This window comes from Nematostella vectensis, chromosome 7 (assembly GCF_932526225.1).
Source record: "Nematostella vectensis chromosome 7, jaNemVect1.1, whole genome shotgun sequence".
Taxonomy (NCBI): Eukaryota; Metazoa; Cnidaria; class Anthozoa; order Actiniaria; family Edwardsiidae; genus Nematostella; species Nematostella vectensis.
In genome coordinates this window covers 1,102,707-1,127,864 of record NC_064040.1, presented here as the reverse complement: position 1 = coordinate 1,127,864, position 25,158 = coordinate 1,102,707, and the positions used below count along the sequence as shown (strand labels likewise).

Here is a 25,158-nt window from a genome sequence, read left to right as displayed (position 1 = left end):
TTGTTGTCATGCTTACTCACTAGGTGAAAGAAAGCTCTCTCCCTCCCCTCCCTACTTATTCCCCTTGGTCTAGTATCTCTACGAATGTAATTTTTATTTTCCCATCAAGTTGACACTACATACTCAAGCGCGCTCTAACTAGATGTATTTCCATCTGGCGGATCGCCTTTACAGGGTTCAACAGATATTGCAGTTATTTTAACCTGTGAGACCGCAGTACTCGAGCCAGCGCCCTCAGCTATATCCGCAAACTCGTCTCTACTCGAATGCAGTAGCTTTTGCCTCTGTTGATGCAGCCTGTCTAGTGTCTCTCTAAACTCTATCGTGATCCTCGACTCGGCTGCCAGCAGCTCCTCAAGGCTGTTCACGTGACTAAACGTCACTTGCACCCGACCGGTCACGTGATTAGACGAGTCTGGTCCGCTATTGGTCAAAGCTAATTCGTTCTCTGCTACCCAATCTCGCGGTAAGGAAACGCGGCTTTTACGTATGGAGGCTTCTACGCTATTCACAGTCCCCATTTTGCTCGCTTTACATCGATTCTGCCAATCCTTGAGCACCCTTTGTGCAAACATCCTATCAAAATCAGAAGGCTTTTTTGACAATGTACTACTGCAGCCTGAGATGGCGTCCGGTTTCTGGACCGGGGCTCCTAGGTCCGTTGTCCTATTCCTTGATTTACTCTTTTTCCAACAGGCCAGAATCTTCGCATACAAACCGTTCAGTACGTGTTTATAAACCGTCGCCATTATTGCTATCGCCGGGTACATGAACATGATCCCCACAATAATAACCATCCAATTACCGACCTTATAATGCAGTGTGTGATTATGATTATCATCTGTTGGGGATGAGCTTGGTACGAAATCACCGAACCCTACAGTCGTGTATGTTACCACAGCAAAATAAACAGACTCGAAATACGACCACCCCTCTAGAAACACGAAGAGTGGTGCCGATAACAGTACTAATATGGACATCGAGAGGAATGCCACCAAAGCTATCAGAGTCGTACTAGGCTCCCAGTCAGATAGTGGGCTGCCTGTTGAAAACTTGTGGTGGAGTCTGCGCAGTAGGCCCGTGATAAGATAAACTGTCCGGTCCAACATTGTATTGAATAGAAGCACGTGGAGGGGAATACCAAAGAGCGAGTATGGGAGAAAGAACAGCTTGCCTGCACGCGTGACTGGTGCGGTTAGCCCGAACCCTGCAGAGAAAGAAAATCAAAGTAGCAATTAAAATAAAACAAAAAATATGAATCGAGTATGAGTTCGGGATGTTCCACTTCTTTCTTTTTTTGTGAGGTTTTTCTCTAACCAGATAAAAGTAGAGACGTATATTTAATCATTTTTTTTTCTATAAGAATCTTTAGATACTAAACTTCCACTTCCGGTTGCCGCCCATCGTTCTCTATGGCATGTCTCTATGGTATCCTATGACACGTTCTACGCTGACCTGAAATTCTGATGTGCTCGCCATCGTCAAAAAGAAAGTCCTCGCAAAAATACAAAAAAATGAAATAAATAAAATGGTGGAATTTACTACAAACAATCGACCAATCAGTTTTCACTTCAAGAGAGGCTAGAGCAATTTACAGATTGTAGTTGTGAAAATCTTGCATTAAGAACACAATAGACAGTAATCGTATTAGACTTAAATTTATTGCGATGTTCCATCTTGATCTACTTCGGAGGTTCTCCCGTGGGATAACCGCATTCGAGTTGTTGGACAAAGACAGGAGCAAATATAGATAACGCTTTTTGGTACCTTTTAGTAACATTAGTACAATTGCACCAAATTATGCAGAAAAGTAAAACGTAAACGTAAAACATAAGCAAGTTAAGCGAATTTACATGACAATTCGTTTAACCGAAGAGGACGGCCGAGATAAGTCAGATAAGTCACTACATCTGACAGGATTAACATAATGATCAACAACAAGACAACACACGTCATGAGAACTCGTTCGTGGGGGTTGATTACACCAACTTGAAAATCAATAAAAAAAAAAGATTGAATTAAAAGGAGCAACAAATAACGCATAATGTCTTTCATCTTTAGGGTCAACTCAGGACTAATTAGGACACGGATCAGTTTGGGACAATCCGATAACGGTCAATAAAAATAAGATAATTTTTTGGGGGGTTCTAAGTCATTGAAAGTTATGTGGTCTGGGCTAACATGTCAAGTGTTACTTAGGAAAGGGATCTAGAAATCTGTTATGATTTTTTGTGTGTCAAGGATCGCTAATGGGAATTAATCCTGCTCGACATACCAACTGTAGTAATAACCGTCCCAGCGAAGTAGAAAGAACCGGCTAGGTCCCATTGATAGTGATGCTCCCCGCCAGGATTCAGCGCCAGCCCGTGAGAGCAAAAATCGTAAAGAAATTGTCTCTGTTTATCCGTCTTTAGTGATCCAAACGTGGCCGTTGAATTTTCTGCGGAAAGCGTTTCCAATTTTTCACTCAGCACTCGCAACTCTTGCTCTTCATTTTTGTATTCAAGGCTCATGAATATAAAAGCTCCTATGAGCATGTATAGAAAATAAGCAATCCATAAAATCGCTAGTTTGAACCCTTCCTCACTCATTGTGATCCAGGTTACAGTCTAACTACGACAGTAAAAGATAAAGAAGCCACATTCCAGTATACTTTGATGGGCTATGGGACATCAACGTAATATTTCCATCTGCCCCGTCGCAACGCGTAATATTTTGTGGTCTAATTTCTGCACCTCTCGTGTCGGCCCTCGAATTAACAGCAAACACTTATCTGTTTTGTTAAGGCAGTTTATAGAGTAAGCCAATCCTTGAAGATAACTTGTGTAGTACGTGTTGCAAAGGCGATACCGTCCGAGTTCGTTGTTAGCGTTGAGCCAATAATAGAATGAAGAGCCTATTGTTCACAACACGCCAACCGTGCCGACGTATTGATAATCAATTATAAAGATTGTGTCGAGTTTGAGTATGATAAAATCCAAGTATGTTTACAAGAAAATCGTAAAAGCAAACATTGTAATGACACGGGAGGCGATAGATATCGGTCAGTGTACACACAGGCGGTCGTTTGGTGTATGCTCGAAACATGAGACAACGCCGTCAGCACACAGCACAGATGATGAACTCGTTAAGAGAGATAGAAGACCCCTAGGGGAACCCCCTCATCTCGAAAGGTCTCAGGCAGGGTGATCATGAGGTCCAGTGACCAACTCGTCAAATGAACAAGCTCAATTTTCGAAGAAAAAAAAAAAAAAGGCGCAATAAAATCCAAAGGAATAATATCAAGTGCAATAAAATCCAAAGGAATAATATCAAGCGTAAAAAAAGCGAAAAAAATATATAAAGAGATGATTAACTCACCTCCCCGATATAACAAATATTCGGTCCTAAAACATTTGCAGTAGGAACAAAGTTGATAATAAACAACAAAATTGCCTCTAACTTGGCTGAAATGCCCCGAATTCCAAAATGGTCCCCGAGTTCCCGAATGGTCCCCGTGTTCCCGAATGGTCCCCGAGTTCCCGAATGTTACCCGTGTTCCCGAATGGTCCTCTCAAGCCGGAAGTACCCGTCACAGTAATCAAATTACAAAAACGTAGGAAGAAACCATCGGATGTTACACACACGCTTGCGGTTAGTTCATTATTGCGGTTAGTGGATTTGTCTCGATAATAGGTGGGTATACTCTATGTTGGCTACGAAGTTTGACAGCATCAGAAGAAAAGACGACAGGGCATGCACCTCGTGCACATAAGGATATGAAATTAAACCGTTACTTTAAATCATTCGCATTCACACAGATTCACACAGAATCCAAATGTTTAAGGGGGGATTTTTTCGGAAACCCCCTTCCCCTCTCCCCTTGACTGATACTATGTACTTACTTTCTTCACCTCTACCGAGGTGGCCTCGCCGATACTACAGTATGCAATTCAAAAGAATTAGACGATAAATAATTAACCAAGAAACAGTGGCTGAGATATGAAGGCATATAATTAGCGCTAATTGCTGCGTCTGATATTTAACTTCCTTGACGTCTTCCATGGGCCGTGAAATCCAGACGAGTTCCTGTGCAGGTTCATTAAGGTCATATATGTGTGGTTATCGTATCGATATCAATTCCTTATGAGTCAACGTAGCGGAGAAACGGCGGAAAGGGACGCACGATGTTAACTTGTAATAAGTGCTGGGAGGATTGCCTTCACCGTTACTGCTTTGCTGATAGAGGCTACTTGTTGATAGCTACACGGTACTGAATAATGAGAGGAAGTTGTAGTTGCTTAGCAATGGCATGGTTTTTAATCTACCAGCTGAAATTTGCATCCAGGGAAAGGTAAAAAAAAGCAAAGATAGAGGTGGACTCAACACGATTATGGTTCAAAGAAGTACACAGGGTGTGAGTTATGGTTAAAAATAACGTACAGTTTATAGAAACAGAAGCTGTTCAATGTCGCAATTATTTAAAGCTGATTTTTCGTACATAGGTAAAGACTGTCGACTGTGCTTTTTATCTGTTATGATTTTCTCGTAAGTTCAGGCTTTTTTAAAAAGTTCCTCTTACTTTCAAGTTGTTTGCTGGGAGTAAAATTATGTGGATGATCCCTATTTTCATTTTCGCATATTTAGAGAAAAACATAAGCGTCTGTGGGCTATTTGAGTTGGTGTGGGATGAACAAGTTTTATTGTTTTGTGAGAATTTTTTTCCACGTTTAGACACCTAAAAGATTTGTGTGGTGTCACAGGTCCCCCAAGCTAATATGTTGTATTTTACGTGTCTCATTCACTGTAAATATATAGTGCGTTCCAAAAAAAAATTTGAATTCAAACTTCACAAGGATTTAAATAACAACTCCACAAACTGGTTAGAAAAGTTTGAAGGTATTTTATTACATTTTTCGTCCCAATTGTTTTTTATTGTAACGCACCATATTTTTACAGTGAATAAGACAAGTAAAATACAACATATTAGCTTGGGGGACCTGTGGTGGTGGTGTGTTTTCATCCTGTTTTTCTCCAGTAATAAATATGTAGAAAGCTTTGACTTGGAGCTAGAAAGTTTTTTCATGAAAATTAGCAGATACCTTAAGAAGAATGCGTCTCAGAACAGGTTCGGAACACAATACAATCCATTTATATACAACACAATAAAATCCATTTATATACAACTAAACCCTGCTAACGTACTTCGATGATGAGGAGATTCTCGCAGTACTTGGGCCTGATTTGTACTCATTTTTACCAGAATAAAAAACCCGGATATATCCCGAATTACTTTTCGTTTACCCCGGCCATATTTTACCCGCTAACTTTCTAACTTGTTACTCATCAGCACATCAGGAACCGATCAGTTTAGACTCTTAATTCCAATGTAGTCCAGTCAATCTGTGGTTTCAGGTGGGACTAATTGCAACAGAATTTCTCTCAACGGATTTTGAACAAGTGATACAACCTAGTTAACATACTAAAAGTCCCCAAAAATCCCTTTGGTGGAACATCCTGAAATTTGTGATTCTTCCATTTCGAAGCAAAACACAGGGTACCCGCGTCGTTAAAACGGCAAAATAATAAAATACACGTCTAAATCAGTAATTTTGAAATACCATTGGTCAAAGTTGATTAAAGACCCAGTTTGGATATCGAAACAAAAGCAAATTGCCCCAGTTTTATATCTTTTTCCAATATTTCTGTAATCCAAAAACCACAGGGTACCCGCGTCGAAAACACTAAACAAATTTGAAAATTCAAGCCTGAATCAGAAAATTTCAAAGGTCATTGGAAAAAAATTACTAAAGACACAAATTCTAGTATCGAAATAAAGCAACTTGTCCATGTTTCATTTTTATTTTAAATATTTTCTCCACAAATGTATTTCTGCATCCTCGCGTCAGTTACTGAAATTTGTATATAGAAAACAAACTTACATGTGACAGCAACTCGGTAGCTAGGGTTGTTATAGAAAGCATGGCCTCTCGTCACCTCCCAGTGACTTCCGGGGTCCCTCAAGAAAGCCTAATAGGCCCCTTCTATTTAGGACCTACATCAACGATCTAGCAGACGCCACAGACAAAGGCACACCGCTATATACTCAGACGGCACAAAGCTATACCGAAGAATCTCTTCGATAAAGGACTGTGAAGCTCTTCAGGATGACCTGACAAGTCTAACAAATGGAGCGACGAAACAAATAAAAACTTCAACGCTACCAAGTGTTAGTTATGTCTTGACAGTCTATTACGAAAGAAATCGCCCAAACTGGTGGACTATCCGCTTGGCGCCACAAGTCTTCAGCGCATCAACATTGAAAAAGATCTCGGGAGCACAATACCGGGCAATCTCACATAGGACACCCACATTCTATTTGTGTTGTACAAGGCCAACAGAATGCTTGGTCTGCTCAAGAGGACATGTGTCCTAATTACAGATACAGGGTCAGGCCTACTCTGTACATGTTCCTTGTCAAGTCGCAGCTTTGTTTCGCCACTGAAGTCTGGTCCCCCGGCAGCTTAAGACTTAAAATGTCCTCCTAGAAAGAGTTAAAAGGCGAGCCACCCGTTGAATTCTAAGATCCAAGATCGGAGACTTGCTAAAAAGAGCGACTTCTAAAACTCGATCTACTACCCTTGGTCTTCGACTGAGAGGTGAAAGACCGAATCTCTTTTTAACTAGTGTAACTTCAAAATGACCGACCTGAATGTTCAACTTTTTGACACTTTTGTAAATCACAATCGTACTCGTAACCTGAACCCAACCTTAACTTTATCTCCGGCTCTTTGCAGAACAACTACTTTTCAAGCATCTTATTTCAATCGTATTGTAAAACCATAGAATCTAGACCCTGTTTACGTATGACCCCCCCCCCCCCCATTGGTCATCTTTGTTGTCTAATAAAGCTTTTGAAGACTATTCTAGTAATCAGTAACACTTTTGTGTTTTTGAGGTTTTACACCCAGCCTAAAGAAAGCAAATGTAATCCAATTTGTGCATTTGCACCGCACCATTTTTAGCAGCGATCCATTTCTTGGAGGCAAGTCTGTCCGCACTGGACCATCCCCAAGGATCGCTGATAAATATAATGCGATACAAATGCTAATCGGATTGCAGCACCAGAAGATGAACCTGCAAGAAGAATGGTCTAGACTGTAGTGCGACGTTTGTAAAGTGTAAAGGTAAGACTTGTCACAATTCGGACTAATCGAGCTAGAGCTAGACGTTCAGTTTCATTAGAAGTGTAAGTAGCTTTCTCTAGGCTGGTGTAAAACCTCAAGAAACTACAAAACTGTTCCAGATTACCGTTGTATTACATGTATTGAATAGGCTACCTACTGAGCTGATGTCACATATAAGTTTGTTTTCTAGACAAATTTCAGTCACTGAAAAGAATGCAGAAATACATTTGTGGAGAAAATATTTGAAATAGAAAAAAAACATGGACAAGTTGCTTTATTTTGATACTAAAATTGTGTCATTATTTTTGGCCAATGGCCATTGAAATTTTCAGATTCAGACGTGTATTTTCATTTTTTCAGGGCTTTCGGCGCGGGTACCCTGTGGTTTTTGGAATACAGAAATATTGGAAAAAATATATTTAACAGGAGCAATTTGCTTTGTTTCGATATCCAAACATTTTCTTTAATCAACTTTGACCAATGACCTTTTCAATGTACTGATTGAGACGTGTATTTTAATTTTTTCCGTTTTAACAACGCGGGTACCCTGTGGTTTAGCTCCGAAATGGACAAATCCTATATTTCAAGATGTTACACCAAAGGGATTTTTGGGGACTTTTAGTATGTTAACTAGGTTGTATCACTTGTTTAAAATCCGCTGAGAGAAATTCTATTGCAATAAGTTCCACCTGGGCCATAAAAATTTCATAGATTGACTGGACTAATGTATGTTATTTTTAGTAAGTTCCATCACGCATATATTCACGCATCAATTCATGCATAAATGTATGCTACTGATATATATTTGTTCTATCGACCCAACTAACGCGAGCCTCCACTGGTTTTCTCCTTGCAGAGACGGGGGTGTTTCTCTTATATTAAGGGTATAAAATTCTACTAATTGCTATCCCTTAGGGGGTCACACTAGTGGATCATCACATGCTCATAACAACTGAACATGGATGTGAACACGAATGTAGTCAGGAAAGAAATGTGCTGGGTGGTGGCCGCGATCCAAGAAACCTGAGAATGTGTTTTCTTTTAGCGGTTAGGGTTACAAATTGCTTCAATTACACCTAAAAGTGCTATCTTTTTTATAGGGGTAACAATTGCTGTTGACTATACCTACCCAAAGTTCTATTCCTAAAGGTGAAAATTGATTTTGTCGACGATCACCCCAGTCTATTGAAGCCCCCCTCCCCTCCCCCCCCCCCCGGGAGATGACCAGAAAATGGTCAAGTTTTTGATTTGCCGAACCAAACACTATTTATTTTATTTTAGTATAACAAAAAAATCAAGTTTATTTTTACTACTCACAACCTATTGAGCGCAACTCATTTAGTGTGGCGTCTGAATCAACGTTGATTTGTGTCAGTACAAATCGACAATTAGATTTGGCACGGCAGGAGCGCAAGGCTTGATTCTGGAAATCCCGGAATCACGGGTGGTGTCAGCGCGTCAGTGTATGGGGCCTCTCACCACAGGTTGCCCAGTGTGTTAGCATGTCAGCGTATGGGGCCTCTCGCCACAGGTGGCCCAGTGTTTCAGTGCGTCAGTGTATGGGGCCTCTCACCACAGGTGGCCCAGTGTGTTAGCATGTCAGCGTATGGGGTCTCTCGCCACAGGTGGCCCAGTGTGTAAGCATGTCAGCGTATGGGGCCTCTCACCACAGGTGGCCCAGTGTGTTAGAATGTCAGCGTATGGGGCCTCTCGCCACAGGTGGCCCAGTGTGTTAGCATGTCAGCGTATGGGGCCTCTCGCCACAGGTGGCCCAGTGTGTTAGCATGTCAGCGTATGGGGCCTCTCGCCTCTGCTGGGGTCGTTTCTCGAAACACCCAAGATATCTCGGGCCCGAAATCGTTTCTATTCCTTAATTTGAATAGCTGGCTAATTCCACTAAAATTTATGGTACCTGAATGTGTTGAAATATCGTCAAACATCGTATTTTACCACAAAGATTCAAGTAAAGGCAGGGTCTCATAAGTACATACTTATGAGCCCCTGGTAAAGGATGATTCTTTTTATAGATTTTTAGATTTTGATCTTTCCCGAACTTCTCGGGCCCGAAAGTCACATGGCTTAAATATTTGGAAAGTTCTCGGGACCTCTGAGTCACCCGAGACTTTTCGGGTAACTTTTAGCAAAACTTCAAAAAAGGCCCTATTGAGCGTAATCATTTGGAATATGAACCAAGAGGAAGTTCAAACTGTTCTAACATGAAAGCAGTTCTCAAAAAGGAAAACATGCAAATTTTTTAGCAAAAAATGCAAAATGAAGTTTTCGGGCCCGAAAATACTCAGGTGTTTTACACACATTCGGATTTTAAATGTGAAGCGCTTAGAACATGGTTTGGGTAAGTGTAATGATTTGCGGTCTTTATTTAATCAATTTATTGGGTATAATTGTCAGGATGAACCATTGTGTGTTGAAGCGAGCGCATGTAGTTGAGAGAGAATTAAGTTTCATATTACAATAATATTGCGTGATTAATCTCTAACGATTTAGTTCTATATTACAAGTGTGAGCGAAGCGTTGCGTAATATCATGACAATAAGCGCTATATAAATTCTATATATATGTTGTTATAAGGCTTGAATCGGGCTTTTAGTGACTCGCGAATCAGACAATCGAAATGGATCGCTTGTGTGACTCAATTTTGTTTTGGGTGATTGACAGTTTCGGGAGGCATCCACCACATCCATTGCAAGCACATGGTCGGTGACTAAAAAAGCAATGGTTATGAGGGTATATTTTTCACAGTGTTTGATGGACCGAGCAAGCTCTATCGAAATAATGGTACGGAAGGATGGAATATCCAGGGTCACGTGAGTCGCCTATTTGGTTCGCAACAGCCAACTTGGGTTTCAAAACGTAAAAACGTAATTCATTCCCGAAATCTTCCAGCGTATCCTAACCAGCGTGAAGTTAGTTCCTTATTCGCAGTTCCTTTTTCGTCTGTTTCCTTATTCGCTCAGTTCCTTATTCAAATCAGGGGGGGTACTTACATGATACCTTTTAATTCGAGTTGAAACAGTATTTAGGCATAACAGTTTATTCAGAACAAGTCCAACAGCATTTTCGTCGGGTAAATTTCGATGCTTTAACGTGCTCGCTGCTAAGCGGAGCTGTGAACATGAGACTCTATCTGCTACAAAAGGTCAAATTACGCTATGCGTGCAATCGCTTTCACAAATGAATCTAGCAAAAGAGAGGAAATCTACCTCTCATCTGATAAATGTATTTATATCTTGGGCTTTCTTTCCAAACGCATTAATATATTTAGAGGAAAAATATTCACGCTTTACGTGACTACGTACGCGTGTAGAAGGAATTTGACCTTGCTAACAAAACCACAATTTGACAGATAGTGCTTGTTGTCAATTAACACCTTGACTACTAGATATGGCTCTGACAAAACAAATAGATTAGTGCAGTGACACGAATAGGGAACTGCTCCTTATTCAAGTTAGTTTTCGCGAATAAGGAAATGGAATCTCCCAACGTCCGATTTCGTTTTACGACTTTATCCGAATAAGGAATAGACTATGAAGAGGGTTGTCAGTGTTTGCTCATCATTTCTCAATAAAGGAAATGAAATTTCATAACTCCCGATTCGCTTTTACGACTCCTTTCTAAAGAGTTCTCGAAAAAGGAAATGGTATTTCATAACTCCCTATCTCGTTTTAACTACTTATCCGAATAAGGAATAGACTAAAAAGAGGGTCGTTAGTGTTTTTTAAACATTTCTCGAAAAAGGAAATGGTATTTCATAACGCCTGATTTCGTTTTACCTACTTATCCGAATAAGGAATAGACTAAAAAGAGGTTTTTTTATGTTTTCTAAACATTTCTCGAATAAATAAATGGAATCTCCCAACTTCCGATTTCGTTTTACCTACTTATCCGAATAAGGAATAGACTAAAGAGAGGGTTCTTAGTGTTTGCTCATCATTTCTCAATAAAGGAAATGAAATTTCATAACTCCCGATTCGCTTTTACGACTCCTTTCTAAAGAGTTCCCGAAAAAGGAAATGGTATTTCATAACTCCCTATCTCGTTTTAACTACTTATCCGAATAAGGAATAGACTAAAAAGAGGGTCGTTTGTGTTTTCTAAACATTTCTCGAATAAGGAAATGGTATTTCATAACGCCTGATTTCGTTTTAACTACTTATCCGAATAAGGAATAAACTATGAAGAGGATTGTCATTGTTTGCTCATCATTTCTCAATAAAGGAAAGGAAATTTCATAACTCCCGATTTCGCTTTAACTACTCCTTTCGAAAGAGTTCTCGAAAAAGGAAATTGTATTTCATAACTCCCTATCTCGTTTTAACTACTTATCCGAATAAGGAATAGACTAAAAAGAGGGTCGTTAGTGTTTTTTAAACATTTCTCGAAAAAGGAAATGGTATTTCATAACGCCTGATTTCGTTTTACCTACTTATCCGAATAAGGAATAGACTAAAGAGAGGGTTCTTTAGTACTTTCTAAACATTTCTCGAATAAGTAAATGGTATTTCATAACGCCTGATTTCGTTTACACTACTGTTTCGGCATAAAAAACCCTCTTTTTAGTCTATTCCTTATTCGGATAAGTAGTTAAAACGAGATAGGGAGTTATGAAATACCATTTCCTTTTCCGAGAACTCTTTCGAAAGGAGTCGTTAAAGCGAAATCGGGCGTTATGAAATTTCATGTCCTTTATTGAGAAATGATGAGCAAACACTGACAACCCTCTTCATAGTCTATTCCTTATTCGGATAAAGTCGTAAAACGAAATCGGACGTTGGGAGATTCCATTTCCTTATTCGCGAAAACTAACTTGAATAAGGAGCAGTTGCCTATTCGTGTCACTGCACTAATCTATTTGTTTTGTCAGAGCCTTATGTAGTAGCCAAGGTGTTAATTGACAACAAGCACTATCTGTCAAATTGTGGTTTTGTTAGCAAGGTCAAATTCACACGACATCCGTACGTAGTCAAGTAAAGCGCGAATATACTCCTCTGAACAAATTGTGAGAAAATACTAACAATCCTCTTTAAAGTAGATTCCTTATTCGAATAGATATTTAAAAAGAAATCAGGCGTTATGAAATACCATTTCCTTATTCGAGAAATGTTTAGAAAGTACTAAAGAACCCTCTCTTTAGTCTATTCCTTATTCGGATAAGTAGTAAAACGAAATAGGACGTTGGGAGATTCCATTTACTTATTCGAGAAATGTTTAGAAAGTACTAAAGAACCCTCTCTTTAGTCTATTCCTTATTCGGATAAGTAGGTAAAACGAAATCAGGCGTTATGAAATACCATTTCCTTTTTCGAGAAATGTTTAAAAAACACTAACGACCCTCTTTTTAGTCTATTCCTTATTCGGATAAGTAGTTAAAACGAGATAGGGAGTTATGAAATACAATTTCCTTTTTCGAGAACTCTTTCGAAAGGAGTAGTTAAAGCGAAATCGGGAGTTATGAAATTTCCTTTCCTTTATTGAGAAATGATGAGCAAACACTGACAATCCTCTTCATAGTTTATTCCTTATTCGGATAAGTAGTTAAAACGAAATCAGGCGTTATGAAATACCATTTCCTTATTCGAGAAATGTTTAGAAAACACAAACGACCCTCTTTTTAGTCTATTCCTTATTCGGATAAGTAGTTAAACGAGATAGGGAGTTATGAAATACCATTTCCTTTTTCGGGAACTCTTTAGAAAGGAGTCGTAAAAGCGAATCGGGAGTTATGAAATTTCATTTCCTTTATTGAGAAATGATGAGCAAACACTAAGAACCCTCTCTTTAGTCTATTCCTTATTCGGATAAGTAGGTAAAACGAAATCGGAAGTTGGGAGATTCCATTTATTTATTCGAGAAATGTTTAGAAAACATAAAAAACCCTCTTTTTAGTCTATTTCTTATTCGGATAAGTAGTTAAAACGAGATAGGGAGTTATGAAATACCATTTCCTTTTTCGAGAACTCTTTAGAAAGGAGTCGTAAAAGCGAATCGGGAGTTATGAAATTTCATTTCCTTTATTGAGAAATGATGAGCAAACACTGACAACCCTCTTCATAGTCTATTCCTTATTCGGATAAAGTCGTAAAACGAAATCGGACGTTGGGAGATTCCATTTCCTTATTCGCGAAAACTAACTTGAATAAGGAGCAGTTCCCTATTCGTGTCACTGCACTAATCTATTTGTTTTGTCAGAGCCATATCTAGTAGTCAAGGTGTTAATTGACAACAAGCACTATCTGTCAAATTGTGGTTTTGTTAGCAAGGTCAAATTCCTTCTACACGCGTACGTAGTCACGTAAAGCGTGAATATTTTTCCTCTAAATATATTAATGCGTTTGGAAAGAAAGCCCAAGATATAAATACATTTATCAGATGAGAGGTAGATTTCCTCTCTTTTGCTAGATTCATTTGTGAAAGCGATTGCACGCATAGCGTAATTTGACCTTTTGTAGCAGATAGAGTCTCATGTTCACAGCTCCGCTTAGCAGCGAGCACGTTAAAGCATCGAAATTTACCCGACGAAAATGCTGTTGGACTTGTTCTGAATAAACTGTTATGCCTAAATACTGTTTCAACTCGAATTAAAAGGTATCATGTAAGTACCCCCCCCCGGATTTGAATAAGGAACTGAGCGAATAAGGAAACAGACGAAAAAGGAACTGCGAATAAGGAACTAACTTCACTCTGGTCGTATCCTACCCATTTAAAAAATAACGGTACTTTTTTATACAGTGTATTTGTACTAAATAAACTAAACGGTATTTCACGGGCTTTTGAAACCGGGTCAGCACAACTTGGTGTAAAAACCTGGCTCTCTACACTGGAGCAGTTCGTATCTACTGGCGAGTAAAATTCTCGCATGTGAGAAGCTATGAGAGAGAAACAATATTTATTTTTATTGAAATTCTCCTACATGTTTTCCGTGCTATTTTTTTTGTTAAACTCAGGAAACCCCAAAGGTGCACAGTCTGACGCTGGGTCAGATCATCCGCCTCAACACGGGCTACAAGGATGCGCCCGGTGATATCTTCTCTACCAATCATTGCGAAGGCGTTCAAGACTATCATTCCCAATTCGGAACCAGGATAAGAAACCGTCAATATCGGAGTGTGCAGAATGCAGGGAATGTGAGAAATGCAGGGCTCCAAGAAATGCAAGGACCGAGGAAGGTGGATCGGAATCTAGTACGGTAATATGGCTTGCGGTGGTTTGTGGCGTTCTGGCTATCGCTGTATTAGCGTTAGGGTTCACTTGGTTCTATGTTACTAGAGCGAGAAACCAGCCATCACACACTTACGAGCCTCCTCCACCTTGCGAAATGGATATGCTACCAGTGACGCTTAAAGACACAGGTATCCCAATTACTATGATTTGAAGAAGTATCACCGGCACTATTATAATGATAGATAAGTAAATAATAATATATATTAATAAGAACAATGATTAATATAGGGGATGCCGAGGGACAGTTGATATTGTTGAAGGGCTTGTATTTATATCATTCTTGATTATTGCATACAAAATAATTTCTATAAATCTAAGATTTTCATAACATGTTATTCCCTCGCCCGTATCACAAGAACTATGGTATAAGCATGGAATGGAAAGAGTAGAGTTAAAAAAAAACTACTGCATAATGAAATGACTTTGTCTGGCAACATTTATTTATCAAATGCAACTGTAGAATTCACAAACATTAAGAAATGCGTTGTTATAGTTCAATTTTTAAGTACAATTGTATAAAAGGATGTTTAACATTAGCAAAGACTTCTAATCAAACATTTATAAAAAAGGGATTTTTATGTACGAAACTGAAAACTGCACACAACACATGCAATGCTATCATTCTACTGCGATACCTCGGTGATCACACATATATTAATTCTATTTCAAAGTATAAATAAATTACTTCGAGAAAATAAATTTCACATTTACAAAACCACTCGATAAAATAACATCACAGGAATCCCAAATCATACAGACGTGTCCCAGAGGTGTTATCCTAGCCACTTGGGAACCCTGTGGTTCTAATAACAACTTGCTTTACTCTTTCTATATATGGCTATACATCTCTCTAATACAGACGTGCCCAGAGGTGTTATCCTAGCCACTTGGGAACCCTGTGGTTCTAATAACAACTTGCTTTACTTTTTCTATATATGGCTATACATCTCTCTAATACAGACGTGCCCAGAGGTGTTATCCTAGCCACTTGGGAACCCTGTGGTTCTAATAACAACTTGCTTTACTCTTTCTATATATGGCTATACATCTCTCTAATACAGACGTGCCCAGAGGTGTATCTCAGCGACTTGGGAACCCTGTGGTTCTAACAATACCTTGATCTACTATTTCAATGGCTATGCATCTCTAATAAATTAAACGCAAAGGCAAACAAATCTACGACTACCATTCGTCGTACCATTGACGCAGCCTGACGATAACGATAAAGTAACAATAACGATAGTCTATACACTATGTACCATAAATACGGTCTAAATAATTCTTATGTACAACTGATTACAGGATTATTCAGAAAAGCATGTATATCAGACACACCAAAATCGCACTATGTCCCACCATAATCGCACGATGTCGCACCATTATCGCACGAATAGCCATGGTGCGACACTACACATATTCTTTTCCTCGGTTCCTTGTGCAGTCCTGTCTCTTGTTAGACATGTGGGAAAAATGGTCTATACATGGGCGACTAGCCCTGAAAAATCGCGTAACATGTTGGTGGCAAACATGCGCGCGCTCCGGCTTTTGGCGGCAAAATAATAACAAAAAGCTAAATATTCAGCCCTTACCAATCAGCCAGAACGTTTCTATGCCAGGATTCGTTTATTTAAAGATTTCATTTCTTTTTGTCGCTCTCCGGCAACCGACGCAGCCATTTCAGCGTTTATTTAGGCGCGAGTTTGCTACTCAAAAAGTCACGTGATTTCTACGTGCATTGCCCCCCCCCCCCCCCCCAGCTGGTCAACGCCCGCCCCGCATTCAAACATGGACTTTTTCTTGAGATGACACAAAGAAAGGTGAAAAAGGAAGGTGAAATGAAAAATGTCTTCAGTGCTGTTTACAGAGTTATCACAAGGTCTCCTGAGTATAAAGTGTCTAATCTCCAACACACTATGTACAAATATGATACTCACACTAAAAAAATTTAGTGCCCAAATGAGCCTAATATATATATATATATAAGTATATATAAGTTTGCCGGTTTTGGCGCATGTGTATTAGACACAGCCGTATTCGTACCAAAGAGGCGAACCCTTCGCCTGTCCTTGACCTGGAGCTCGAGGCGGTGCCTTGGACTTCGAACGCCCATCGCCATCCCGACGTCCCCTTGAACTTGCTACGGACGAATCCGAAGTCATTCCGGTAGGAGGGCCGATGAAAATCTCTTGCTCTCGTGGTCTACGTCTCCTAGAGCTTGACGACTTGCTACTTCCGGTTGACTTTACTGACATGACGTCATCGTCCCGTGGTGTCCCGTTATTCGCGGGTGGCGTTGCGCGTTGGACGGTTGAGGGCTTGTTGTGTTCAATTTCTACAAGCCGCGCGCGCACATTCGTCCTCACAGGGCTATCCCCTACACTTCTTGTTCCCTCCGGCGATTTCACATCGGGTCTCGGCTTTACCGAAACTGTCTCGAAATAGTTCGTATCATTCCGATTCTCGTCGGAAGACTCAGTACGCCCTTGAGGAGAGTGGACCGCTAAGTTCCACGCGTCGATGGATCGAGAATCGTTCGTTCGAGAGCTCGGACTATCCAAAGGGGACCCACGTCGCATATCAACTCCATTTGGAGTCGTGGATACGTGTTGCACTCTACTTGTAGGAGACTGGACAGTGGAAGGCGTGGACACGGGAATCGCACTGACGTCACATCCGGTAACGTCAATCATCACTTCCTGTCCCTCTTCGGGTAACACCCGATTTGTGAAGCGAGGATCGGCTGGTGGTCGCTCATTCTCGGGCGTGGCTCGCCTGGGGGGCACTGGTGGTGCGGCGTGTTTAGGAGTCCTATAAGGGCCCGCTGATGACGGACGTACTCTCGCGTTATTAATTCTGGACTCATCTCGCAAGATCGTGGGAGATTCGATTTTTCCTTGTACTGACGCACTGACGTCTCTTGGCGTCCTAGGTGTGGTTACCCCAGATACAGCGAATACCAACTCTTTGCCCTGACTATCGCTCCGGTCCCGAGCAGACGACGGACGGACCCGATCATTTGCCGATTCCGGCAGACGCGAGTATGATACACGAATTCCAGAATCTCTAACAAAGTTGCCTCGTGCGTCCCTGGCATCCGGTGATCGAACTTCTTTCCACTCTTGATCTGTGGCCTTCGTGTCCGAGTTACGAGCGCTTGAAGGTCTCTCTGGGCTTCGAACGTCTGATCTCCGTCTAGAATCGTATCGCGGGTCTCCTCTCAAATCAGATCTAACTTGATCAGATGTTCTAGAATCCGAGGAGGTAGTCCTATCCAGGGAGGGGTGGGTCGCGCGCTCTTCTTCTTGGGTGGCAGGCGAACCTGATACAGCACTCGAGAAACTGTTTCGCCGAGACCTCGGAGGAGTAGCCGTCAAAGGAGGCGAAGACCGCTGGTCCCGCACAGGGGTTGAAGAGTACCCAGGGTACGGAGGCGGCGCGCCTCTACCTTCAGGCGTGGGCGGGGAGTCCGAACGACCCCTGCTGGGTGCTGTATGCGAACTCGACCTTACATCCTGCCGACGTGAGAGGATAGGCGAGGTCTGCGGACTGCTAGTTTGGACTGGACCACCCCGGCGGGCAGACATGGGCGTGAGGCTAGGACTTGTATCATATCTCACGTGTGATCCGGCAGAAGGTTGCACCCCGTCAAACGTGGCCGCGCTACTCGAGGAAAGGTTAGTGTCGCTGACACGCCCACCGCCGAGTCGGTCTAGCGCGTCCATACTCTTCGGCCTCGAGAGCTTTCCAAGGCGGAAGTTATCCTGGAAGACCTCGGAGCGTACTTGGCGTGCGCGGAACGCCGAAACGTCGTGACTAGTCTTCCGGTTCTTCATGATTTCAATCTCCTGCGGACTCATCAATGCAGAGGTGCTTGCCACCGGAGAAATGGCAGCTGGATCACGTGGTCGTCTTAGCAAGACTTCTGATTGGTTGGCGCGTGGCCCAAGGCCTCTGCTGGAGTCACCAGACGTGGAGCTTTCCCGAGATGCAACGCTGGAGTTGTCAAAGCGGTGAGCGGAGAAAGGTATCTGCAATGACGTCACGCTGTCGTCATGGTGATCGCAGCCCATTGTGCTGCTGTCTACATCGTCGGGTAACTGTTCGTGACGTAACAGATGGACAGGGTTCTTCGCATCCTTTTTCTGGGAAAACATTCGAAAAAAATAATATAAATAAATAGAAAAAAAAAGAGATCATCGTGGAATCTTATAGAATTGCACCTAAGAGAATGCCAGTATAACTTTCCTTAGCTTGCTTGTGCTTAAGCTTTATGGCGCAGTGTCGAACAACCAATAGAAACAATATCATAACAACAACAACAACAACAACAACAACAACAACAACAACAACAACAACAACAACAACAACAACAACAACAACAACAACAACAACAACAACAACAACAACAACAACAACAACAACAACAACAACAACAATAACATACCTTCTTGATCCCTGCTTTCTGAAGAACTTTCTTGAAGAAATTTGGCTTTCTACCATACAAAAATTCTAAATTAATATCATTAATATATCAACAAAACAACATAGCTAAGTAGATAGTTATAAACAAAGAGCTTAGGTTCTTTTCAATTCTTGTTCCCATTTGCAAAGTAATAACTCACTTCTTTGGAGTCGCCTCCATGAGAGCCTTGTTGGCGAGGTCAATCTGCTCCTCCAACTTCTTCTTTGTCCTTTGCAAGTTGTACAACTTATCTCTGCAGAAAGAAATGTTTGGAGATGTTTCTGACTTATTTTCCTTTGCATGAACACAGTATAATAACAAGTTTTGATTTTTTAAGTAATCTGCGAACTGTCGCTAACGATTTCCAACAACTGAATCGCCTTCTGACTTCCGTTATTCAAAATCCTTGGAGCAGGTTCATTGGCCGGAACTGAAATGGTTTCCAATCACGCCACCTCTCCGCAAGGCGCTGACCAATCAGATAGCACCCATTCTAATTAGAATGGAATGGCTCATTTAGAATTGCAGTTGAAAAGTTGTGACGACAGTTCCCAGAATATTGAAAATAGCAGTGAAAGGGTCGTTTATGCTTACGAGAACAATCTCTCTTCTTCCATAAACTGATCTTTATCTTCCAAGGACTTTACCATCAGATCTTGATTCTAAAACGTACATAATGCATGTTATAGCAAACGGTAACGGTAATTCAGGGTTACTCTACCTTGTCCAGGAGCTCGAGGCGATCCCTTGGACTTCGAACGCCCATCGCCACCCCCTGTTCTCGCGGTCTACGTCTCCGAGGGCTAAACAACTTACTAATTCCGGTAGAATTTACCGACATGACGTCATCGTCCCGTGGTGTCCCGTTATTCGCGGGCGGCGTTGCGCGTTACACGTAATTACATGTAATACATACATATACATGTTCTTCATACAATAAGAAATTTCCGCCTGTTCGACAGATGGGGAGGTTTTGGCACTAGAATGTTGTCAGGATATTAAATTTGAAAACAACTACTTGTAGGCACCCATTGTTTGATAACACAGCTGCTTGAGGGCAGAAGGGTACAGGGACGTCCTTGGAGTTGGAATGAACAAAAGGTTCTTCGAAACCCAACAAGAGACGGCTACTAACGACTCACCTGCCCTATCAGCCAGGTGACCTTATCATGGAGCGCCTTGTTCTACTAACGACTCACCTGCCCTATCAGCCAGGTGACCTTATCATGGAGCGCCTTGTTCTACTAACGACTCACCTGCCCTATCAGCCAGGTGACCTTATCATGGAGCGCCTTGTTCTCTTCCTCAAGAGTGGCATTGAGCTGGCCAAGCATCTGGAACGAACAAACGCCATTAGCCTCAAATATCACTAAATTGTGAAAAGTGCAAGACATAAAGCCATCCTAGACACTTAGATCATGCTCGTTTAATGATGCTGATTTCTCTGGAACGAACAAACGCCATTAGCCTCAAATATCAATGGACACAATTAGTGGGTTTACTAAATTGTGAAAAGTGCAAGACATAAAGCCATCCTAGACACTTAGATCATGCTCGTTTAATGATGCTGATTCCTTTGTATATACCTGGAGATTCTGTGTTAGTGAAAAAGAATCTTACATTATACATTTGATATCATCGTCATCCATAGTGGACAAACAAATAACAAACTACTTGGCAAATTACATCGCATCTATGGCCCAAGGTGGACGAACAAATAACAAACAACTCGGCAAATTACCTCGCATATATGGCCCATGCTGGACCAACAAATAACAAACAACTAGGCAAATTACCTCGCATCTATGGCCCATGGTGGACCAACAAATAACAAACAACTCGGCAAATTACCTCGCATCTATGGCCCATGGTGGACGAACAAATAACAAACAACTCGGCAAATTACCTCGCATCTATGGCCCATGGTGGCAGCGGAAAGGTCTAGTTGGTGGTAGTAATCTCTGGCCTCCTTCATGTCTGAGTGCATAGAGCTCAGGTCAGTCTTCATTGTGTTCACCTCGCTTTTCAGTGACTCGTTCTCGATCTCAAGCTGAGCATTACGAGCAGACATGGACTCGTTCTGAGTAGCGACGATAGCATTCTAGAAAAGGAAACGCTGGGTTAGTGAGCGAAATCGCTAGCGACTCAGGATAAACGTTTCTTTTGGCAAATATTTTTCCACCTAATTTGTCTTTTAATATTACTGACTTTACTCGTCTGTGTGTAGGTACAGACTGCTCTATTCAGTTTACATGAGTGAGAGTTAGTGTGTAAACATTGGCACTGACGGTGCCAGCTCCCGCGGTTCTAGAACGTCTGCCAATACAGGGTCGATGATTTATCCGGTTAATGATGCATCCGGTTAATGTTGTGTGCGGTTAATGTGTGCAGTTAATGGTGTGTGCAGTTAATGTTGTGTGCGGTTAATGTTGTGTGCGGTTAATGTTGTGTGCGGTTAATGATGTGTGTGGTTAATGATGTGTGTGGTTAATAATGTGTGTGGTTAATGATGTGTGTGGTTAATGGTGTGTGTGGTTAATGATGTGAGGTTAATGATGTGTGCGGTAAATGATGTGTGCGGTTTATGTGTGCGGTTAATGTTTTGTCTGGTTAATGATGTGTGCGGTTAATGTTATGTGTGGTTAATGGTGTGTGCGGTTAACGATGTGTGTGGTTAATGATGTGTGTGGTTAATGATGTGAGGTTAATGATGTGTGTGGTTAATGATGTATGCGGTTTATGTGTGCGGTTAATGTTTTGTCTGGTTAATGATGTGTGCTGTTAATGATGTGTGTGGTTAATGATGTGTGCGGTTAATGATGTGTGCGGTTAATGATGCATCCGATTAATGATGCATCCGGTATGTGTGCGGTAAATGATGTGTGCGGTAAATGATGTGTGCGGTAAATGATGTGTGCGGTTAATGATGTGTGCGGTTAATGATGTGTGCGGTTAATGATGTGTGCGGTTAATGATGTGTGCGGTTAATGATGTGTGCGGTTAATGATGTGTGCGGTTAATGATGTGTGCGGTTAATGATGTGTGCGGTTAATGATGTGTGCGGTTAATGATGTGTGCAGTTAATGTTGTGTGTGGTTAATGGTGTGTGCGGTTAATGATGTGTGTGGTTAATGATGTGAGGTTAATGATGTGTGTGGTTAATGATGTATGCGGTTTATGTGTGCGGTTAATGTTTTGTCTGGTTAATGATGTGTGCGGTTAATGATGTGTGCAGTTAATGATGCATCCGATTAATGATGCATCCGGTATGTGTGCGGTTAATGATGTGTGCGGTTAATGATGTGTGCGGTTAAGGATGTGTACGTGATGTGTAAGTGATGTGTACGGAATGCAGAAACAAGAACAGCAGCAATATACAATAGTGAAAACGCAAGAAAAATAAATTCACAGCAATAGCGCAAAATACAAAAATACAAAGAAAAATAAGAGAGGACGACGAGAGTTAAAAATACAAATAAATAAAAAAACACAAAGAAAAAAAGAGGATGAAGGAAAAGAGATGAACTACATAATAGGATTAATTACATAATAGGATGAAGTACAAAATAGCTAAGAGACACTCACTTGTTTTTCTAGCATTCGAATTTCGTCATTGAGGTCAGCTATCCTTTTATCGGCCACAGACAGCATTTCTACTGTCTTACGGTCATTCCTATTGGACAAACAGGCAACCATCCAATATTCGCATAATAAAAAAGAGCAAGTACCTCATGCTGTACTGAAATACTAGTACGATTCGTTCCACATGTGTATCTGTTTCGTATTGTTATCTTTAGTCCGTCGAACCACTGATCCTCTAAAAAGTACCGTATACTAATCGACAGTTTCGCTATATCCACCGCATAATCATCAACCGCATACTTATGGGGGCTCTGCTAGCTAACCTTGATGTATCAGCAGGTTTGAAGATGATGGTCTGTGAGGAGCCTCCTTTCCTCGGTTGACCTGTTCTCTCGGTGGACCTCTCGTGACCTCTAGCCCCAGCCTCCTGGTACAAATAACAAACGATATTCACCTCCTGATACACATAACAAACGATATATACATTCTGATACAAATAACAAACGATATATACATCCTGATACACATAACAAACAATATTTGACTCCTGGTACAAATAACAAAAGATATTTACCTCCTGATACAAGTAACAAAAGATATTCACCTCCTGATACAAGTAACAAAAGATATATACCTCCTGATACAAATAACAAACGATATTCACCTCCTGATACACATAACAAACGGTATATACCTCCTGATACAAATAACAAACGATATTCACCTTCTGATACACATAACAAACGATATTTGACTCCTGGTACAAATAACAAACGATATTCACCTCCTGATACAAGTAACAAAAGATATATACCTTCTGATACAAATAACAAACGATATTCACCTCCTGATACACATAACAAACGATATATACCTCCTGATACAAATAACAAACGATATTCACCTCCTGATACAAGAAACAAAAGATATATACCTCCTGATACAAATAACAAACGATATTCACCTCCTGATACACATAACAAACGATATATACCTCCTGATACAAATAACAAACGATATTCACCTCCTGATACAAGTAACAAAAGATATATACCTCCTGATACAAATAACAAACGATATTCCCCTCCTGATACACATAACAAATGATATTTACCTCCTGATACAAACAACAAACGACATTCACCTCCTGATACAAATAACAAACGAAATATACCTCCTGATACAAAAACACAAACGATTTTCACTTCCTGATACAAAAAACAAACGATATTCACCTCCTGATACACACAATAAACGATATTCACCTCCTGATTTACACGACAAACGATATTCACCCCCTGATACAAATAACAAACGATATTCAACTCCTGATACCAATAGCAAACAATATTCAGCACCTTCTTATAAGGTGAAGCCATTAAATAACTCTGATACAATTGATAAAAACATCATAAAAATTACCAATGATACGCACCTCGTGAATATACTTGTAACTAACAATAACGAAAACATCACACAATAATCGATTTGAGTACCACGTCAAAACTTTTAGTTTTCAAAACTTGATATAATTCTCGTAAGGCGCACACACTTCCCTGGGTGCAGGTATCATTCTCACCTCTCGCAATTGCATTTGCTGTTTAGATGATTCCTCCAACCTAAGGCAGACAAGAGAACATATGTTCGTCCATAAAGTGACAACTTCAACAGCAAAGAGAAAAGCTCTGACAAACGTCGAAAGGTACTGTACCTAACGTTCAATGTCTTTACAAAGCACTTCAAACTTAACTTAATGTACAGCTATTTATGGGGGGAACTTCAAATCCAAAACCAAACATTGGACAGTCTCATTTATATATGTTCTCGAGTGATTCTAACTACCCTTTCTCGAGTGAGTGTATCACTTTTGTGTTATGTGACTCAGTACCTTTTCTCAAGTGTCTGTACCTGTGTTATGTGACTCAGTACCTTTTCTCGAGTGTCTGTATCTGTGTTATGTGACTCAGTACCTTTTCTCGAGTGTCTGTACCTGTGTTATGTGACTCAGTACCTTTTCTCGAGTGTCTGTATCTGTGTTATGTGACTCAGTACCTTTTCTCGAGTGTCTGTATCTGTGTTATGTGACTCAGTACCTTTTCTCGAGTGTCTGTATCTGTGTTATGTTACTCAGTACCTTTTCTAGAGTGTCTGTATCTGTGTTATGTGACTCAGTACCTTTTCTCGAGTGTCTGTATCTGTGATATGTGACTCAGTACCTTTTCTAGAGTGTCTGTATCTGTGTTATGTGAATGAGTACCTTTTCTCGAGTGTCTGTATCTGTGTTATGTGACTCAGTACCTTTTCTCGAGTGTCTGTATCTGTGTTATGTGACTCAGTACCTTTTCTCGGGTGTCTGTACCTGTGTTATGTGACTCAGTATCTTTTCTCGAGTGTCTGTATCTGTGTTATGTGACTCAGTACCTTTTCTCGAGTGTCTGTATCTGTGTTATGTGACTCATTCTCGAGTGTCTGTATCTGTGTTATGTGACTCAGTACCTTTTCTCGAGTGTCTGTACCTGTGTTATGTGACTCAGTACCTTTTCTCGAGTGTCTGTACCTGTGTTATGTGACTCAGTATCTTTTCTCGAGTGTCTGTACCTGTGTTATGTGACTCAGTATCTTTTCTCGAGTGTCTGTATCTGTGTTATGTGACTCAGTACCTTTTCTCGAGTGTCTGTACCTGTGTTATGTGACTCAGTACCTTTTCTC

General features: G+C 40.8%; 2 protein-coding genes and 2 long non-coding RNA genes across 8 annotated transcripts in view; 2 read left to right on the top strand and 2 right to left on the bottom strand.

The window, feature by feature from the left end:
• Nucleotides 1-77: 77 nt before the first annotated feature.
• Nucleotides 78-3,121, bottom strand: LOC5502447 (potassium channel subfamily K member 13). Its single transcript, XM_001623578.3, has 2 exons — nt 2,276-3,121; nt 78-1,207 (listed from the first exon to the last, which is right to left on the bottom strand). Exons 1-2 carry the CDS (start codon nt 2,589-2,591, stop codon nt 135-137), a joined length of 1,389 nt encoding a protein of 462 aa, XP_001623628.2. The 5' UTR covers nt 2,592-3,121; the 3' UTR covers nt 78-134.
• A 458-nt stretch (nt 3,122-3,579) lies between these two features.
• On the top strand, nt 3,580-5,261 carry LOC125568390. The gene is made up of 2 exons (XR_007312324.1): nt 3,580-3,675; nt 3,904-5,261. It is a non-coding gene; the product is annotated as an uncharacterized LOC125568390 (long non-coding RNA).
• A 4,502-nt stretch (nt 5,262-9,763) lies between these two features.
• On the top strand, nt 9,764-15,399 carry LOC116601856. Its single transcript, XR_007312367.1, has 3 exons — nt 9,764-9,962; nt 14,129-15,175; nt 15,277-15,399. It is a non-coding gene; the product is annotated as an uncharacterized LOC116601856 (long non-coding RNA).
• The window catches only part of LOC5502442 (girdin), a 46,435-nt gene continuing 36,100 nt past the window's right edge, over nt 14,824-25,158 (bottom strand). For 3 of the 5 annotated variants that reach the window (XM_048730775.1, XM_048730777.1, XM_048730778.1), the window contains 9 exons: nt 24,029-24,068; nt 22,773-22,876; nt 22,453-22,540; nt 20,774-20,968; nt 20,124-20,201; nt 19,462-19,529; nt 19,028-19,120; nt 18,850-18,898; nt 14,824-18,547 (listed from right to left, as the gene is read on the bottom strand). In XM_048730775.1, the coding sequence (XP_048586732.1) occupies nt 16,424-18,547; nt 18,850-18,898; nt 19,028-19,120; nt 19,462-19,529; nt 20,124-20,201; nt 20,774-20,968; nt 22,453-22,540; nt 22,773-22,876; nt 24,029-24,068 (2,839 nt within the window). In that variant the 3' untranslated portion in view covers nt 14,824-16,423. Of the gene's footprint in view, nt 18,548-18,849; nt 18,899-19,027; nt 19,121-19,461; nt 20,010-20,066; nt 20,202-20,773; nt 20,969-22,452; nt 22,541-22,772; nt 22,877-24,028; nt 24,069-25,158 lie in introns of those variants that run through there. The other 2 variants (XM_048730776.1, XM_048730779.1) reach the window with 2 other exon arrangements.

Coding starts and splice junctions, on each gene's coding strand:
- LOC5502447 (XM_001623578.3), bottom strand. CDS start 2,591: ATGAGTGAGGAAGGGTTCAAACTAGCGATTTTATGGATTGCTTATTTT. Junction 1,208..2,275: donor GACGGTTATTACTACAGTTG/GTATGTCGAGCA, acceptor CTTTCTCTGCAG/GGTTCGGGCTAACCGCACCA.